General features: G+C 41.0%; 2 protein-coding genes across 2 annotated transcripts in view; one reads left to right on the top strand and one right to left on the bottom strand.

Annotated features, from left to right (window-relative positions):
- The first annotated feature begins 309 nt into the window (after positions 1-309).
- rs1a (retinoschisin 1a) lies at positions 310-10,022 on the top strand. The gene is made up of 6 exons (XM_050053540.1): positions 310-451; positions 702-727; positions 1,093-1,219; positions 4,585-4,726; positions 7,343-7,538; positions 7,848-10,022. Exons 1-6 carry the CDS (start codon positions 397-399, stop codon positions 7,998-8,000), a joined length of 699 nt encoding a protein of 232 aa, XP_049909497.1. The 5' UTR covers positions 310-396; the 3' UTR covers positions 8,001-10,022.
- Positions 10,023-11,675: 1,653 nt separating this feature from the next.
- cdkl5 (cyclin-dependent kinase-like 5) overlaps positions 11,676-17,980 on the bottom strand; it is a 60,168-nt gene continuing 53,863 nt past the window's right edge. The window contains exons 20-21 of the mRNA XM_050045960.1: positions 16,691-16,951; positions 11,676-15,830 (exon numbers count right to left, since the gene is read on the bottom strand). Coding sequence (XP_049901917.1) covers positions 15,426-15,830; positions 16,691-16,951 — 666 coding nt within the window. The 3' untranslated portion in view covers positions 11,676-15,425. The remainder of the gene's footprint in view (positions 15,831-16,690; positions 16,952-17,980) is intronic.

Raw genomic sequence — 17,980 nt, 5'->3', positions numbered from 1 at the left:
CTTCTGGTCAATCATATGGATCACAAGGCCCAGCATTAGCCGTCACCACCCTGCAGACCTCTCTCTCCCACTCTCTTGCACACACACACACACACACACACACACGCAACCCAAATCATGTCATATATCCGATTGACCTCTCTGGCTTTGTTTTTTTCCGCAGGATTTTTGACTTGACCCCTGCGGCTGTGCAGTGCTCTTCACACTGTGTGGTGGTCGTTGATGGTGTTGATGGTGGTGGGTGAACAGCTGTAGGAGGGGCTTTGTCAGATAAGGATGGCATTAGGTAAGGCCATTAGTGTCCCGTGGAGATTATTGTAATCCAGCCTGTCTATTGCTGCTGGGGTGGTTGCTCAGTCTACAGTCGGTGTCGTCTGGTTTGGAGCAGGTTGGAAGATGAGTCTCTACACACAGCGTTTCCTGCTGGCCCTGCTCCTTCTGGGAGCTAACGGTACGATTTCTGTCTTAACACTCTTTTCACTTTGTGCTGCCGTTGAGTTGTGAAGACATCCAGGATTTTTCTTTGGTTACATCATACTTGATTCTCTATGTATTGTGTTTGTTTGTTTGTTTGTTTGTTTGTTTTACCTATCTTATTGTGGTAAATTGACAGATTGATGCACAGATTTTATTTGCTAATGTGGGTGAATACCGTGTCTTTTCCCCCCTCCTCTGTGTTTTCTTTCCATCTGACTGAACAGTGTTCATCAGCAGTCACGCTCAGGAGGTAAGAAGAAACCTCAGAAAAAATGTCAGAGATTAATGAACTTTTAGAGAGTTAAAATCAGCAGTGTTTGCATAATATGAAGTCCACAGATTTAAAAATAAAACACATTTAGATCAGCCACACCAGAGACATTTCAGCTTGATGTTAAGCAATCTTTCTCCAGTTGACATTGGTCAATGTCAAATGATTCACTGGAAAAAAACAATACTAGAGGGTTCAGCCTCTTCAATCATCCATGAAACTTCTTTTTACATTTTCGTTTGCAAAACAGCTGTACTGTTAAAATAATGGGATTCGTATTTTTAGTATTTTAGACACTGTTTTGGATTGCATCCTTCAATGTTGTTTCTGTGTGCTTACATGAGGTGGGAGTGTCTGAGGCGTGGACCAGCAGGTCTTGCAAATGTGACTGTGAAGAAGGAGCAACCCCGACTGAGTCTTCCACCATTGGGACCGGCTATTCCATGGTGCGAGGGACAGACTGCATGCCAGGTAGGAACCATCAAATACAGTCCTCCCTCTGAAAAAATAAATAAAAAAACACAGTTATTTGTGCCAGTAACCCGTGACTTACTTAAAAATACACCCATTCATTAGTGGGGAAAAAATGAATGGTTTTAATTCAGTGCACTTTAATCTCAAACTGACATGTTGTCCATTCATGATGGATTTCGCATCACATGTGCACTTTACTTCACACTGAGCACAGATTTGCTCATTTTCTAATTGAGACCACTCTTTGATACACTAGTTGATTAGATGATCAAATGGACTCATTAAACTAATAATAGTACTTGTGACCAGGGCTAAAGTGTGATGGCAGTGTTGGATTCAGTTAATTAACATGCCAACCTCAGCTGACTGAGAGTGGACGAGGATGAAAATCATATGCTCCATGTGCGACTGTTCAACCTGCTGGCAATCTAGTGTACAAGGCAGTATGACTGCAACTATTTATTACTTTAATTATGTGAGCTGTATGTGACATCCAGTGCATTAATATGGCAGCAAACCACTCTGTGCTATGTTAAGATATAGTGGAGTAGTGGTGTCCTGAGCAGAGAATGAAGTCACGCTACCTGTGTGTGTGTGTGTGTGTGTGTGTGTGTGTGTGTGTGTTGTAATCCAAGCTTATCTGTTCTTTGTTGTGGTTGACAGTTTAGCAGCATGTGCATGTGAGTCCCTGTATGCATATCCTACTGGTTAGCCAATTGCTGCTGCCCTGCACTGTGCTCATACAGTGGTTACTGCGAATGCCGACCTGACCCACAGTGGTGGAACGATGTTAATGTGGAAGTGTAACACCCACCCTCTGGTTCCCCCCATGTTTACACTGTTAGCTCTGTCAGCACTGTTGCTGTTGTTAGCACTGCTCATGCTGTTTGTACCATTAGCTGCTCACACCGGCTCGGCCAGCCTTGTCTCACTCCCAGAATGTCAAGGACACTGCTTTGGTGGTGTCCTCAGTGTCAATATAGTGGCACCAGGGGCACTCTTTTGCATCTGTGTGAGATGTCGTATTGAGCCTCCCACCAACACATCATTATTTTGACTCTCAGAGCAACAGATATAGTTTAGCGAAAGATAGTGAAAACCCACTCAGGGCGTGCAAGAGGGGATGTGGATAGGTCCAGCAAACACTGGACTTTGACCTAGGAGACAGGTGTTCGAAATCAACAAACAACAGCATTGCAGCATTTGTGCCACTCAAAGTCAGGTGTTTTGTAGCGACATCCACAAACTTTTCCTAACCATTACCAAGCAGTTTTGTTGCCTAAACCTAACCATCGACCCCTTCGTACTGCTGACCCCTTCCGCGTCAAGAACGCAAAAGGCTACTCCCTGCATCATTTGAATAACTCCAGAGGCTTCTGCCTAAGCAGGAAAATATGATGAGTGGGGAAGAGATCATGTTGGCACAGCCACCTCCATGTTGAGAGCCGTGTGCAGGCAATCCTGGCTCAGAATCTAAATCATAGATATGCTCTGAATATCACAAACAGCTCCTGTAATCCGCCAAAAATGTAGTCCATTCATGGATTAATTTTTTTAATTAGTTTTGTTTATGAATTTCAAAAAAAGTCATTGTACTATAATATAACACAAAGTAAATGAGAGGCTGAAACCACCAAATTTGTTGCATTTTTCTTGAAAAAAATATTTAAATGAGCTGACTATATGACAGACTATTTAAGCTTTATAATGTAGATGGATGGAGAGATTTCTTGTGTGATGGAGAGAAGGGGAATCTCTGTATGTACATGTACATGCATGAGTGCATTAGACTCCAGATTTGACGCCACAGGGTTGACATGCTCCACTGGACATCGTCAGAGAAGATGATGCAGATGGAGCCATGAAAAGAAACAGAAACACTGCATCCTCTAAATTTATGTGTCAGTAATAGAAAATGTGGTCTGCATCTGCATCAGAGCTCACACAATAAAGACAATCATGGGACACATGTGGCAGATTGTTTTCGTTAATTCTTGTACTTGGACGTAGCACTTGTCAAAATAATCCATTAGTAGCTGGTGTGGAGCTTTTGATCATTTCCTGTCACATTCATCTGCAGATGGAAATCTCCATTTTTCCCAAATCACTTTAAGGACTGGGGTTAAACTTTGTGCCAAATCTCTGAAAGTTTTTGAGATCTCTCTGCAAAGCAACACACAAACAAACATGACTGATGGCAGCCTCACTGGGCCTGAGACATAAAGATCAGACTTGAAGAGAAGAGAAAAACAAAGCTGATGTACAGTGAACAGTGAAAGGGTTTTCCTCGTTGAATCAATGTGAGTCAGCTGAGCCACAAATCACATGGCAACGGGTGACGGAGAGGAGAAAGAAGTTCAGCAGATATTCATTATCTCAGAACATGATGCTCAGATTACAGGGCTCGTAATAGACTGTGGCGATTGCACAATCACAGAAACCAGTAATTACCACGACATGGACCTGGTGATGATAAATGATGAGTGAGACAGACTTTCCTGAGCGGCCTCAGACTTTCTTTCACCTCAGTTTCACTGTGTCTCACCTCTCGGGGTTTACCATTAATGCAGCCATCTGAATATTTTTATTCTACTCTTGAAATACATTAGGGAGGACTATAGAGTCACTCGCATTACTGTTATGTAAACACTTATCTCCTGACTCACACAGGCGTTGCTGCCACTGCTGTATGCGTTGTAATACTGGGATTAGACAGGATGTGACCCTGTGCCAGATATGCTTCAGCCAGTAGTAAACAAAAGCGCAGCAGGTTTGCTCCACATATCCTCAGCTGATGTTATATCTGAGTCTTTAGGATAAAAAAAACTTGTGTGCAGCTCTCTCGTCTCCCCGGTTTATGTTTTTATAATGTGCATTTACTAAGTCAACAAAGGACTTGTGCTCATGTGTTTTTTAGTGGAAGTGAGAGGGCAGATTGACAGATCAAAATATGGGAGCAACAAAGCTGTGGAGAGTAGAACATGGCCATCTGTCCGCCTGCCGCCCTAATGGACATCGCTGATCTCTCACTGTGGAGAATTAAACTGCAGGCTTTTAGGATGGGATATGGGTCACACTGGGTCTGCTAACAGCGGGGGCTTTGGGAGCAGGAGGGTGTGAGGATGGAGAGGGAGAGAAAGGATGAAGAGATGGAGAATTAAGCACCTAGAAAAGGTTATATCGCTGGTCACATTTCAGTGTTTTTATTGCTCAGCTGTTGGCAGACATGTTTGTGGACTTCTCTGTTAGGGTGGTGACCTTGAAATCCGTGTGACCAGGGGGCCTTTAAAAACAGTCACATTAACAAAAGAGATTTAAATTAAAACCTCTGTTTTATAACTCTGTCTCTGATACTCCTGCAGAGTGTCCGTACCACAAGCCTCTGGGCTTCGAGGCCGGATCGGTGAGTCCAGACCAAATCACCTGCTCCAACCAGGACCAGTACACCGGCTGGTTCTCCTCGTGGCTCCCGAGCAAGGCTCGGCTCAACAGCCAAGGCTTCGGGTAGGTGCAGCCCAACACATAGACCTTTCTGTTCGCAAAAAACAAACAGATTTTAAACAAAATAATTGCAGTTATAAAGCTGCATATATTTTTAATCTCCAGCAATAAATGCTTAAATTTTTGCCAGACTGTTGTCGACTGTTCTAACCCTAATAAACAAATGTCTGGGTGTGTGCCATCTGTGGTGTCTGTCTAACAGCAGTCAAAAACGCAGTCAAAGAGAAAGATGTAACCCATTTCTCATTATGTAAAGTGTATTTGCTAAGGTCGACATGCCCATATGCTCTTGCTTTAAAACATTAAGATATAAATAAGACAAGCGATGCAAGAATAGATTTGCTAAATAAAACTGCAGACTCTGAGGAGCTGGTAAACTCAGTGTTGAAGGCTCTGATCTGTTTTTACATTGTTTTTCTCAGCTCCAATTTTAAAGGATCTGTGTACGACATTCAGAACAATAATATAAAGGCAAAGCACTATTTGGTGTGTAAAGATAGAGTAATGGCGTCCTGGGCAGAGAATGAAGCCATGCTACCTCTGTGTGTGCTGTAATCTAAGCCCCTCTGTTGTGTGTTTCAGTAGACCCCGTGTGCATGTTCTTGCATGTGAGTCCCTGTGTGTGTATCCCACTAGCTAACTGTCTGCCGCTGTTCTGCACTTTGCGCACACAGTGGTTGCCGCCAATAGCCCAGCCTTCGGTCACCCCCCTCCCCAGTGTTAACACCATTAGCCAGGGGCGGAAATCCTGGGGGGGACAGGGGGGACATGACTCCCCCTTCAGTAAAACTATCCCCCCCTAGAATCATTTGAGACACAATTAATAATTTTTGAACAATGCAGTAGTTTTTATTAAAAGCACAATGTAAGCGGTGCTCATTATAATCGCACAATAATGTGCTATTTAAATCTTAAAAGATTTAGTCCCCTCCCATTCCTAGTAGTGGTATANGTGCAGTCTAATTGACAAGGAGCGGTCATGACGCGTGACTATTATGCACGGTTGTGGCGGAGCGGCTCGTATGGGTACCTGTCTGTAGGCTCTCCTCCTGTCAGTGAGACAAACATCAAAGACGTGCAGACGAGGAGCGGTCATTACGCGCGACTATTACGCATGGTTGTGAGGTGCGCAGCGGCAGATCTCACAGCACACTGTTTATAAACCACTTTACCACTTTAATTGCAAGAAATGTTTAGTTTTAGTTTTAGTTTAGTTAGTATAGACATTGACTCTGCCTGTTGGAGAGATGGAGAGAAGATTAAAGCGTCAAATTGTGGTAAAAGATGCTGTATAAAAGACAGACTACAACTTTTTTTCCTTGTCCCCCCCTGGAATTATTCTCTAAAATTTTACTGTTTATTGTCCCCCCCAACTATGAAATGGGATTTTCGCCCCTGCCATTAGCTCTGTCAGCATGGTTGCTGTTGTACAGGCTGTTAGCACCGCTAGCTGCTAGCTCAGCCACCTCCATGTTGAGTGCCGTGTGCAGACAATCCAATGTTATATACTGAATCGCAGATACAGTATGCTTTAAATGTTATATACAGCTTCATACAAAGACATTCAACACCCCTGACAATCACGTGTTTGCTGACCATCAGTGGTTTCACTTCTCACCTATCTTCTGTGATGTACAGGTGTGCTTCAAGAAGCCACAACATCACTATTGGGTGTGGTTACAGGTGCAACCGAGCTCACCTCGGTAATGTAGTTACTTTATTTACCTATCTTTTTCTGTATAAAAGACAGTCTTTCTTTCTTTCTTTCTTTCTTTCTTTCTTTCTTTCTCTTCCAATATTAGCCTCATGGCGAGAGCCGGGTGCAACAGCTCTCACCCTAAATATTTAAAAATGGTATTTTTTGGAACAATGCTTTTTGAGCACTGACTAAAATGTAGCCTTCAGTTTTAAAAAATACCCAAAATTTATATAACAGACTTGGCCTGATTCTGGCCAGATTTTGCCTTCATATGACAGCCAGAATGGGCTATGACCACGCCCCTGACTATCTGGATTTGATCAATTAGGTTCGATAACGTTTTGAAAGTCTAGAAGAGCCACAAAATTAAATATTTTATCTCCATTCAAGTTAGCGGAGGTCAACTCTACGCTGGAAGTTATCCACTCGGCTGGTGGAAGTCTCTAGGGCTCTTGTTCTGTGGGCTCAACGATGCAAAAGATGCGTATTATTTTATACCCAAGAAGTCAAACTCTTTACACTGATCAACAATTTAGGAATTCTTTGATCAGATATTTTCTGAAAAGTTCAGTTTCGGTATCATAAACAAAGCAACGGGTCTTTTTCACAGAAGACATTTTGACATATGACCGTAAGAAAAGCACAGGAGTATATGATAAAACTAACGATTATCGAATTTCATTTAGTCCCTTAGCCCTGATATTGTGCATGCCAGCTCTCTGTCACATTGTCATGGCTCACTGGTACAGTTGAAAAGAACAGAGCCATTGTTAATGTTATTGATAACACCTGTAAAAGGTCTGTAACCAGCTGTAATGATGCATCTCTATCTGCTCTGAGAAAACATCAGCAGGTCAAACTGGACCATGTGTCCATGTTTAACTGCTGCATCACATCCGGTGTTTGTGTTTCTCCTGCAGGTGTGCCTGGCTGTCTAAGTTCCAGGACAGCAGTCAGTGGGTGCAGATCGACCTGAGGGAGGTGACGGTGGTGTCAGGGATCCTCACCCAGGGCCGCTGTGACGCTGAGGAGTGGATCACCAAGTACAGCGTTCAGTACCGCACAGACGAAAAACTCAACTGGATCTATTACAAAGACCAGACTGGAAACAACAGGGTCAGTTGAACTGTGGAATATATGTGACACAAACAAAATGTGAAGCTTGAGGAAATATTGCATCATCTCATCTCTACTCTCTTGTGCAGTTTAATGAGTCGATTTACAAGAAATTAGCCACCAACAATTTCCATAATCAAACAATCTTTTAAGTCTTGAAAATAATTGTTTGCTGCAGCCATATGCTATAATAATTATTGATATTATTAGCAGTAACCATAGTAACTTTAATTACAAAACAGTTTCAGTCAGTATTATTGTAAATCTGAATGAACCCATCCTGACCTTTTGCTCCTCTCCCTCTCTCAGGTGTTTTATGGAAACTCTGACCGCTCCTCGTCTGTGCAGAACCTCCTACGGCCCCCCATCGTTGCACGCTACATCCGCATCCTCCCCCTCGGATGGCACACACGCATCGCTCTGCGCCTGGAGCTGCTGCTCTGCATGAGCAAATGCATCTGAACCTTCTTCTCCCCCACTGTCCCCAAGGCCTTCTCCTAAAACTTTATCTACACCTAAATCCCCCCTATCGTCAGAGTGTGTGGTCTGTTACTATATCCACAGAGGTGGTTCCCTCCAGCTACACGTATAAAACCACAGGGTGAACTCAAAAACATTCTGTTACCAGAATACAAACAAAACAGTTTGACTTATGTGATTTGATTAAAATGTTTGTTTGATATGCTCAACGAGCTTTCATTCACTCCACTCTCCATTGTCTGTGTTGAAGCGGTCTCACACTGCGGGCTTTAGTTTGCTGCGTTCTCAATGGATTGTTCCATTTGCAATGAAATGGCATAAATTCAATGCAATAATTAGACATGGAGAGGGAGACGCAGCGTTGCTAAGGAGGTTGTATCCAACGCTGTTCCAAAACATTGTGTTCTCCTCTGAAATGCTGCCTGCTTCTCCTGATATTTTACAGTGAGCAGAGACCTCTCAGTCAGTCTCTTTATTTTAGGATAAGGCTGGTGATAATCTACATGTCAAATCCCATGAAAAGACCAAAACCGACAATTAAAGGTCCAGTGTGTGGGATTTAATGGCTTCTGGCGGTGGGTTTGCAGAACTGAAACTTCTCCCTGTGTGCCAAGTGTGTAGGAGAACTACGGTGGCTGTCATGAAAATGAAAAAAACCCCCAAAAAACACAAAAAAGTGAATTGCCCTCTCTAAAGCCAGTGTTTTATTTGTCCATTCTGGGCTACTGTAGAGCAAAATGGCAGACAGTTGATTTCAGGTGATTATAAACTAATAAGAACATAGTTATGAATATTATATACCATTTCTACCAATAAATGCCCCTAAATCCTACACACTGGACCTTTCAATAACCCCACCAACAAGTGCAGCCAAAGTCTGAGTTATGATATTACTTTATTTTAGTATTTATTTTTACTTTTCCCCCAAACTATTGGAAAGCACATCAGTGAGCCAACTGTTACAGAAATGCTACATGTTACTTTAATACAAAGAACATGGGCACTTTACGTTGTCCTGCTGCTCTAAACACTCAGTGGTTCAATATGTATCAAATGTGTATTCATCCGCAGCCGAAAATAGTCCCCAACAAATGCACTGTTTACTCCTGTTTGAGTAACGTTTGCTTAAAACTACAGTGCCCAGCTGTTTGGGGAAATTACTTTGTCTCTTTTAGATAACATTTTATTTGGATAGTCTGCCTACAGAGAGTTTGTCGAGTATTTGTAACATTTCAATAGCATATTAGCTGAGATTCAACAATTCAGCTACTTTGCTTTATTTTGTAGATGTTTAAAAAATTATCTATCGAGTATATGTGAACAATTTAAGTTTAAAAATTTGTAGTGAATTGTCACATATACTCTTTAGATAAATATCTACAGACAGAGCAAAACAGTAAAATTGTGGAAATATTACAAAATACTCAATAAATTAAGTGTAGGTGGACTATCCAAATAAACTGTTACTGCACTTTTTAAAATATAAAATTGTATTATTGTAACCTGTTTTAAAAATTAAAACAAAATGTATAAAATAAAATAACAACCAAAATTAAATTAAATTAAAATAAATTAAATTAAACAAAATAAAACAAAAAGTGATCATCTTCAGTATGCACAAATAAGCTACCAAATACTGAGAAAAGGGCCAACAGATTGCTGATTTTGGTCTTCTAATGGTATTTGCTGATAATAAGAAAAATGTGGGAAAATGCCAGACTTTTTCTTTAAATACACGCCTGTGATTTAACTTCAGTTTTCTCGTTTTTGTCTTACCTCAGGTACATTTTTACAGATATCACTCTTCAGTGCTGTATAAAGATCGAGGGATGGATTATTCACCAATGTTCAGATGTGGTTTTGTATTGTGCTTAACTCCTGATTTCTCTCTGTAACATTTCAATTTCCCATGGTGCTTTGGGGACACGTTTCAGAGTTACTCTGAAGACGTGTTCCTTATTGTATCTTTAAACTATTTCCTTGATTAAACTGACACTTGTATCACGTCTGTCCTCATGCTGTGTCCGTCATTGTTACAAAAACAAACATGTGAGCCGTTCAAAAATGTACAGTTGGCTTTTATTATGAGACCCTATCATTTTTAAAGTAGAATGGTCAGTATAGATACACTCTATTATTTCTATTTACACCCTGTAAGAAGTGGGAAACAGCTTAATGAAAAAAAAAAGATGTTTTAGTAAACACATTCATATTTGTGAACAAAAATTCTTCGTCTCATCTCAGTTGTTATGTGACTTGCTGGGGTTTGAAGCCTCCATTTCCATCTGAAGTGTTGAGTCAGTAAGCTAATATAAGGCTTCGGGTCACTGGCAAGGCAAGCTTTGTCATCACTCTGTCCCATATAGACAAACCCACATCAGCAGTCATTTACAATCATTCGCAATCAGAATTATTCAGTAGTACACAACATGAGGCAGTTTTACCCGCCCTGGGTCATGTTCAAGGACAAATTGGAAATAAAAAATGTATTGCAGAGCGATGTCTTGATATTATATGTGGACACTTCTCTTGCTTTAATCACAGCCTCCTAATGGAAATCCTTCTCTGTGCTATATTTGGCTCCAATTCAACTAGCCACTGATTTGGCTAGTACAGTCGGCATCAGTCTCCCTCTGAATGTTATTGCTTTCAATCAGCCATGTAGTCAATTGGATCGTTCGCTTTTTTTCTTTTTTTGCATGTGTATTTTCATCTCTTCGACAGACGAGAAACAAAACATGAATCCTCCAAAATTCTCTCTTTAGTCCACAGATGTCTTGAATTTTGCACAAATGCATCCGTCCTTATTTCCTTGGTTCCCTCCTCCTGTGATATAAAAGCTTTTCATCTTCACTTTCAGCGTTAAAGGGATAGCTCAGAGTGTTTGAAGTGGGGTTGTATGAGGTACTTATCTAGAGTCAGTGTATTACCTACAGTAGATGGCAGTCAGCACGCCCTCAGTTTAGAGAAGCAGGCTGGAGTAATGATGCGTAAACTAAGCAATGTAGTGCTGTGGACAGGGGCAACTGCAAAACGTATTTTATCCACCTAAAAACGTCCCCTCAAGAAACATCTGTAACAGTTTCATTGTATGCTATATTAAGAGTGTTTTCACCACTGTACCTTTCCATCAGACAGCCTGTTCCTTAACAGCTTGGTGGCTTCTCAGAATTGACTATCTCTTTTAATGATGGATCATCCCTTGAACAGGTGACCTCTTTCAAATACCTTGGCCACTGCAATCTATCCCTTTTGTTATGTGCGGATAATGTGGGCTTATGGGTCGGTAAGTTAGAGTCATGTATGTATGTTGTGATTGTGTCCAATGTAATGAAGTTGTTTTGTGCTGGACCCCCTTGAAAATGATAATAAACCCTATTTTAAACAGTTTAAGTTCCCCATCTATGCTCTCATCAAAGCCACCAGACTGCACTGACAAAAACAGTAATTTTAACTTGCTGAACACAGGAGCTGCTGGTCTACCTCTGCCTTGATTATTTAGTAAATTTGTGTTTATGTGTAACTTTGGTGAATCCCAACTAACCCTTTCAAACACCAAAGTCACACAATAACACAAACAAACTAACTGATTGAGGCAGCGGTAGACCAGCAGCTCCTGTTTTCAACTATGTTAAATCACCCTATTTTCTCAGTGAAGTCTGGCGTTAAAGAAAGTGAAATAACAGCTTCAGTTCTCCGTAAGAAATCACTGTCCAATGCAAGGTTAAGCAGTGAAAGCACTCTAAATATAGCGTACACTTAAACTGATATTGATTTTTTTAAGGTGGTTAAAATACAGCAGTACATAGCTTAGCTTCCATGTCGGACTACAGCCTGCTTCTCCAAACTGGTAGCATGTGAACTGATATCGACTGTTGGTAATACACTGACTATGGATAAGAACCTCACACAACCGCATTCCAAAAGATCCGAACTATCCATTTAAAACCACAGAGAAAGAGGAAGGAACGAAGGATAAAGGGAAGACTGGGAGGAAAACTACGCTGTATATTTTGCCTAGGCCACTAATAGTGTTTTGTTCTATATATATATATATATATATGTTTTTATCATCCACAGGTCAGTAGACAACAAGTAAATGCTTTATGAATAACCCAGTTCAGTAAAATCATCCCTGATCATGAGTATTAATATCAAAATTAAAAGCTGTAATGCGAATACAGTAGGAAAACCAAATTCAGATTTACAAAAGGCATTTACAAAAACTTTGATAATGCAAGCTTTTAAAATGCACACAGAAAAATGTAAACACACATGAAAGGAAAGGTCTGGTGTTATTTTATATTTTTCTTATCATCAACAAATCCCATGAAGAAAATAACTTTTAGCGGGCCCAAAGAAGCGAAAAGGGCTGCATTGGTGGAGGTGTGCTGTGTTTGGTAACTGGAACACAATGCAGGAATTCCACTGGAGTAAAAGATTAATGTGTTTAGGCTTATTAGATGCCAAAAAACAAAACAGGGGTTTCCATTTTTTAATATTTTCTGACTTGTTCATCCTGTCTAACCATTAGTTCCTACTAGATGTACATTTTTTTATAAACTTTTATATTTAAAAAAGGCCAAGTAATTTCCTTAAACAGCCGGGCACTGTAGCTTTGAGCTAACTTTACTCTGATAGGGGTAAACGGTGCATCTGTTGGGGACTATTGGTTGATACATATTTGGTGCTCTAGTGTGCATTTACAGGAGGATGAAGTGTGTTGGTCTTCATGGCCGTCAGGAAGTGCGGCAGGCTTTGAAGCCAATTTTTATAGTGACCAAACAATTATTACACTGTCACTTGATGCCTTATGGCCCAAAAATACTTTTTTCCCATCGACTTACATGGAGAAGGAGACGTCTGTAAATCAGTAGATACATTTTTGAGCTTCACAACTCCCACAAAATGACGTGTTTCACTATCAGGATTTAATCCATTCGGTCCAAAAACATTTGGAAATTGGAGGAGCCGCACGATTAAAACATTTCATCCCCATTCAAGTTCATGGAGCGCTAAACCTCAAGTAGCCGGTTCAGTTGGCAGAAGTCTCTGCTTTCAAATGGGGTTGTGTTAAGCATGTTATGAGAAGAGTTTATATGAATGCTACCTCTTGTTTGGTATTCACTTCCTTGAGGTCACGAGTTGTGATGTGTTTGCTGATGTTTTTGAGAAATGGTGGAAGTCAGAAAAGTTTTTAGGTGGTTGGTAAGTTAATATATTATTTTAGTTGTATATAGTTAAAAAAAAAATTGATTTTATAATATATCTGAAGGAAATGTTGATGTTCCTTACAGTCTTATTTTTCCACTCTGTCATTATGTTTCTGCATTCCCTACATTAGATTAGTGTTAGTGTTACCTTGGGTGGCTTCTAGATACAGACAGTAGCATCCATGTTGTCGTTGCCTAGCAATGGCATTCTCAAAACTTAATCGCTTGAACGCGAAGCATATCTTGCACACAACTTTCCATGTCGTAACCATGAGCTCTTGAGTTCCATATGTAGGCAGCAATGTTGTATAATGATGGAAGATGTCCCTGTGGGATGGGATGGTCAAACAAGCACAGGACTTTCACCCAGGAGACCAGTGTTTGTGCCCTGAAGTCAACTTTGCCTTACTTTATTAACAGCTAGCTAGTATGTGTAGCATACTACGCTATAGACGTATGAGATGTGACACGTGACATTGCGTTAGTGACAAAATTACCTTTTTTTAAAGCTAAACAATTTTTTTTTCCTAACCACCTAATTTTGTCACCTAATGCTAACCACAAAGTTTGATAGCGTAACAGCGGTGTTAGAACGGTAATATATATCGTTATGGATGTGGTCATATATCTTGTTTTAGAAGTCAGTGGAAATCAACCTATTTTCTTGTTAGGAGAGTGTACAGCAGCAGGGCGGTGTATGAGGGATCACAGTGCCCATGTTCATGTTAATGAGGGAACATGTCACCCAGTGCAACAGTGTGTCTCACTAATGTTTTTAATAGTTTGTGGACAAACTAATGGCACAGAGGAATAAGCTATATCAGGTTTTGGATATGGAGACAGCACTTGTTAGTAGGTTCAATTCACTGTTGGTCTTTTCATGAGATTTGTTGTTAAATAAATATAAAATACACCAGACTTAACCTTTCAGATCTTAAAGGTTGTAGGTGAGGTATGCCTTTTTGCAGAGTGCTCTCAACTATCTTGCACACTTAGATGTTGTATTTGAGTCAGTAAGACCTCATTTCAAGAGGCTAGCTTTTCACCACCAATGGCCACCAAAGTCTTGATGTCCTTTACTTGCTGTTAAGGCTGTAGACAAAACCAACATGGCAGCACAGAGCTGGAAAGCTGTTGTCGCTGATGAACTGAGAGACTGAAAATGGGGCTTATTTGAAAATGGTGACACCGAGAGTGAACTGACAGTAGCTGTATGTAAAGCACGAAGCCTAACAGTCTCACTCTGGCTGTTCTGCTACCAAAGCCTGTTGACAAATAGCCCGAAACTTCAGAACTGTCATAAGGGTGACGGGCAGGTTTGCACTAGATGTAATGTCTGAGATTTTTTTTTTCCACTTTGGGCAACAAGTATTCATCAATATTTCTTTACATTTTGATGAAACCAACAGAAAAAAAGGTGAAAATAACATGATATAACATGAAAATCTATTAATAACATATCAAATTGAACAAAAAAAAGGACATTCACCATTATTAAATATTCCTTTTGACATATTGTATTATCAACACATAAATATCTATGCATTTCTTTGTGTCGAAACTAAAGCTCTTGCAATTACACATTTAATTCTATATTACCTTATAATATTCCCATATAACCTACATACTGTGTCATTTATAGCTTATATCCTTGAATTTAAAACAAATAAATATTTAATAAATAATGTTGATATAAATCTTTTTTTTTAATGTTCTTATCAAATATCAGAGCTTGAAAAACATTTGAGTTTATTGGCCACCGGTGTGACGGTGGCTGTCTGATGTGTTGCTTTGCTGTAGTGTCCTGTGAGCAGAAGATGGCAGCAAAGAGGCCACGTGGGCAGTGTCTCCTTGACAGGAAGGATCAGGTTTACTCTGATGTTCTAACCTTGTTACATAGAGAGAGAATAACATACAACTGATACAGTACTGGCTTCCGAGAGGGAGTGGGCCCTTTCCTGTCTTTGATTCCCTAAACAACACTGTTACTGGTGTTTGTGTGTGGCCTTTCGACGTCTAGTCTTTGTAGATTTCAGAGACATTAGCATCAACATATAACTACGCTTCTGTATGAGGACTCGATCCAGTGAAATAGGCTTTCATGTAAACTTTTACTACAGTACCATGATGTCTGCGTCTGGCAGATGCTTCCAGGATGAAGACATACTGGAGGTGGTTTGGTTCAGGTAAGGGGTTACAGCGCGGTCTCCTTCAGGTCATTGAGGTTTGGCATTCTGGTGCGGGAGGCTCGGGTAAAGGTGGGTCCGTTCTGCCCCGGTTTGATGCCCAGTTGTTCGGGGGTGAACTGAGCGCCCTCCGCCCGCTGTAAAGCAGAGACGTGCCAGCTGGACTCGATCTGTCCGGGGAGGGGGTAGCTGGCCTTGCGGCTCTTAGCCTGGGCGGAGCTGCTCACCCCGGAGTGCCCCCTGCTCTCAGCGTGCCCTCGACCCTCGGGGTAGCCCGCTTTGGAGGAGGGCTGAGGAGGGTTGGGGAGGGGGGCTTGGAAGCGAAGGTCTGGGGGAGGAGGAGGAGGTTGTCCTTGGTTTGAGGAAGAAGGGGAGAGGTGGAGGAGCCTGCGGAGTGACTTGAGTGGCTGACTCTGTACGGAGAGAAAGAGATTCAGTCAGTAAATAATCTTAACAGAGAAGGATGACGAGGCTATCTGAGCATCAATGCCTGACATGAATTTACAGATACATAACACATTAAAAGTTTAGTTTAGTTTATTTACTTTATTAATCCCCCTGAGGGGAAATTCAATGTTTTCACTCTTGCTTGTCAATTACACACAGGTCTGAAAGACACACACATGCACAAGTGGAGGGATGTCAGAGTGAGTGGGCTGCCCTTGGTGAGGCGCCCCGAGCGGCTGGGGGGTTCGGTGCCTTGCTGAAGGGCACCTCGGCAGTGCCCAGGAGGTGAACTGGCACCTCTCCAGCCACCAGTCCACGCCCCATATTTTGGTCTGGACGGGGACTCGAACAGGTGACCCTCCGGTTCCCAACCCAAGTCCCTATGGACTGAGCCACTGGATTTACATTAATGTGTATTTTCAGACACATTGTAATTTTTGAAAATAAATGAATAAATAAATAAAAATAAATAAATATTATAAATAAGTTGGATTCAATAATCAACCAAAGCACTACAGGGTGCTTTGGTCATGAGTATAATTAAACCAAAGGCAGCGAGTTTATTATATCTCCCATTATGGCGTCTGTGAGTGGCTATTTTTGAACTTACTTGGAAGCTGCAATGTGAGATATTATATACTCAGAATTTGTTGGTGTTAGATGCAGAATCACTTCCTGTCCTCACCTTCAAATAACTTTTATGTGACGTAAATAACATGATTTATAATCTATATCATGACTGATACTGGTTTTCTGATAAGGTCATTTTTGTGGTGATTTTTAAACAAACACAAATAAGAGTCTCCAGTTTAAAAAGGCTATGTACCTGTGAGTGTGAGTCCACTGGTTTGTCTGGTGGCCAGTCGTTCACTCTGTCTCTCTCCCTCCCTCTTTCCCTCTCTCTCTCCCTTTCTCTCTCTCTTTCTCTCTCCCGTTCCCTCTCTCTCTCCCTGTCTCGGTCTCGGTCCCGGCTCTGCTCCCGGTCCCGGTCTCGGGATCGCTCGCGATTTTTCCGTCTGCTGCCGTGGTGAGAGGACGACTTGGAGCTCCTCTGCAGGGACAGGTGCTCTTGTCCGTTACCAGGAACCTTACGTTTCAGAAACAAAAACACGGCAGTGTTATTAGTAGTCATACAGAAATACTGACTTCATGTGAATGTTATTCTCCTTACGGCGAGATTACCACACTCATCAGCATCACACAACACATCTCACTCAAGTCACATCTCAAATCCCGGTGAGGTTCTTCATGCATGCCTCTGGCAGCAGCAGACGAAACACAGAGAGGTGGTGATGGTGATTAGTGATGACTGGATACAGAAAAAAAATGCACAAGCTCTCCGAAAAGTGAGCGTGATTGCGCAAACTAAAATATTATTATTTTAGTTTTTTTTAGTTTTTATTATCAATTAATCTTAATTAATCGATTGGCTTTTTTGTTTGTTTTTTTCCCCCTTGATTTATTAGGTTAATCGTTAAATCCAGCAGGCGATTTGTTATTTTTTAACAGAGGGGAGGGAAATTACTGAAGTTACTTTACTCTGACTCCCTTATTTCTCCAACTGTTGTCTCCTGTCTCGTGTATCTCACTCACCGGAGCCACAGTGCTTATCAGAATGCACAGATTTGATTGGCTGAGTAGCATCATGTGAGATGATACTTTTCTGTGGTACGTCAAACCAGAGCTACTAATGCTGCGCTGGTTAAAAAGAAACGTTGCACAACATATAATTATTCTCAATAATTTCTCAATTATGGGTCTAAGTCCAAATAGGACAGCATTTGCGTCTTGCCCCGGGGGAGGGGATGGTGTCCTGCCTTAAATCGCCAACTGGTTTAATCTGTAAAACATCAGAGAATAGTGAAAAATGCCCATCATAATTGTATAGGTAAAGTTGGGGACTTCACATTTCTTGTTTTTTTCTGATCACCAGCTAAAAACAAAAAGATATTAAATTTACAATAATATAAAACAAATAATAACAGCACATTCTCATACAGTATAATATACAGTATTTGGCATTTTTACTATTTTCAATCATTAATTAGTAAGTTAAGAAGAAGTGCTTTACATCGTGTCCTAAGTGGATGCAACGCAAGCCTCAGTGACTAAATCA

The sequence above is a fragment of the Epinephelus moara genome, chromosome 1 (genome assembly GCF_006386435.1).
Source record: "Epinephelus moara isolate mb chromosome 1, YSFRI_EMoa_1.0, whole genome shotgun sequence".
In the NCBI taxonomy this organism is placed as follows: Eukaryota; Metazoa; Chordata; class Actinopteri; order Perciformes; family Serranidae; genus Epinephelus; species Epinephelus moara.
This window is presented reverse-complemented; position numbering and strand designations above follow the sequence as displayed.

What these genes read in the sequence shown, in the direction of transcription:
- rs1a (XM_050053540.1), top strand. Translation starts at nt 397, where the DNA reads ATGAGTCTCTACACACAGCGTTTCCTGCTGGCCCTGCTCCTTCTGGGA. An exon ending in TCAGCAGTCACGCTCAGGAG is followed by an intron (nt 728 to 1,092) that starts GTAAGAAGAAAC and finishes TGCTTACATGAG; the next exon opens with GTGGGAGTGTCTGAGGCGTG. An exon ending in ACCAGACTGGAAACAACAGG is followed by an intron (nt 7,539 to 7,847) that starts GTCAGTTGAACT and finishes TCCCTCTCTCAG; the next exon opens with GTGTTTTATGGAAACTCTGA.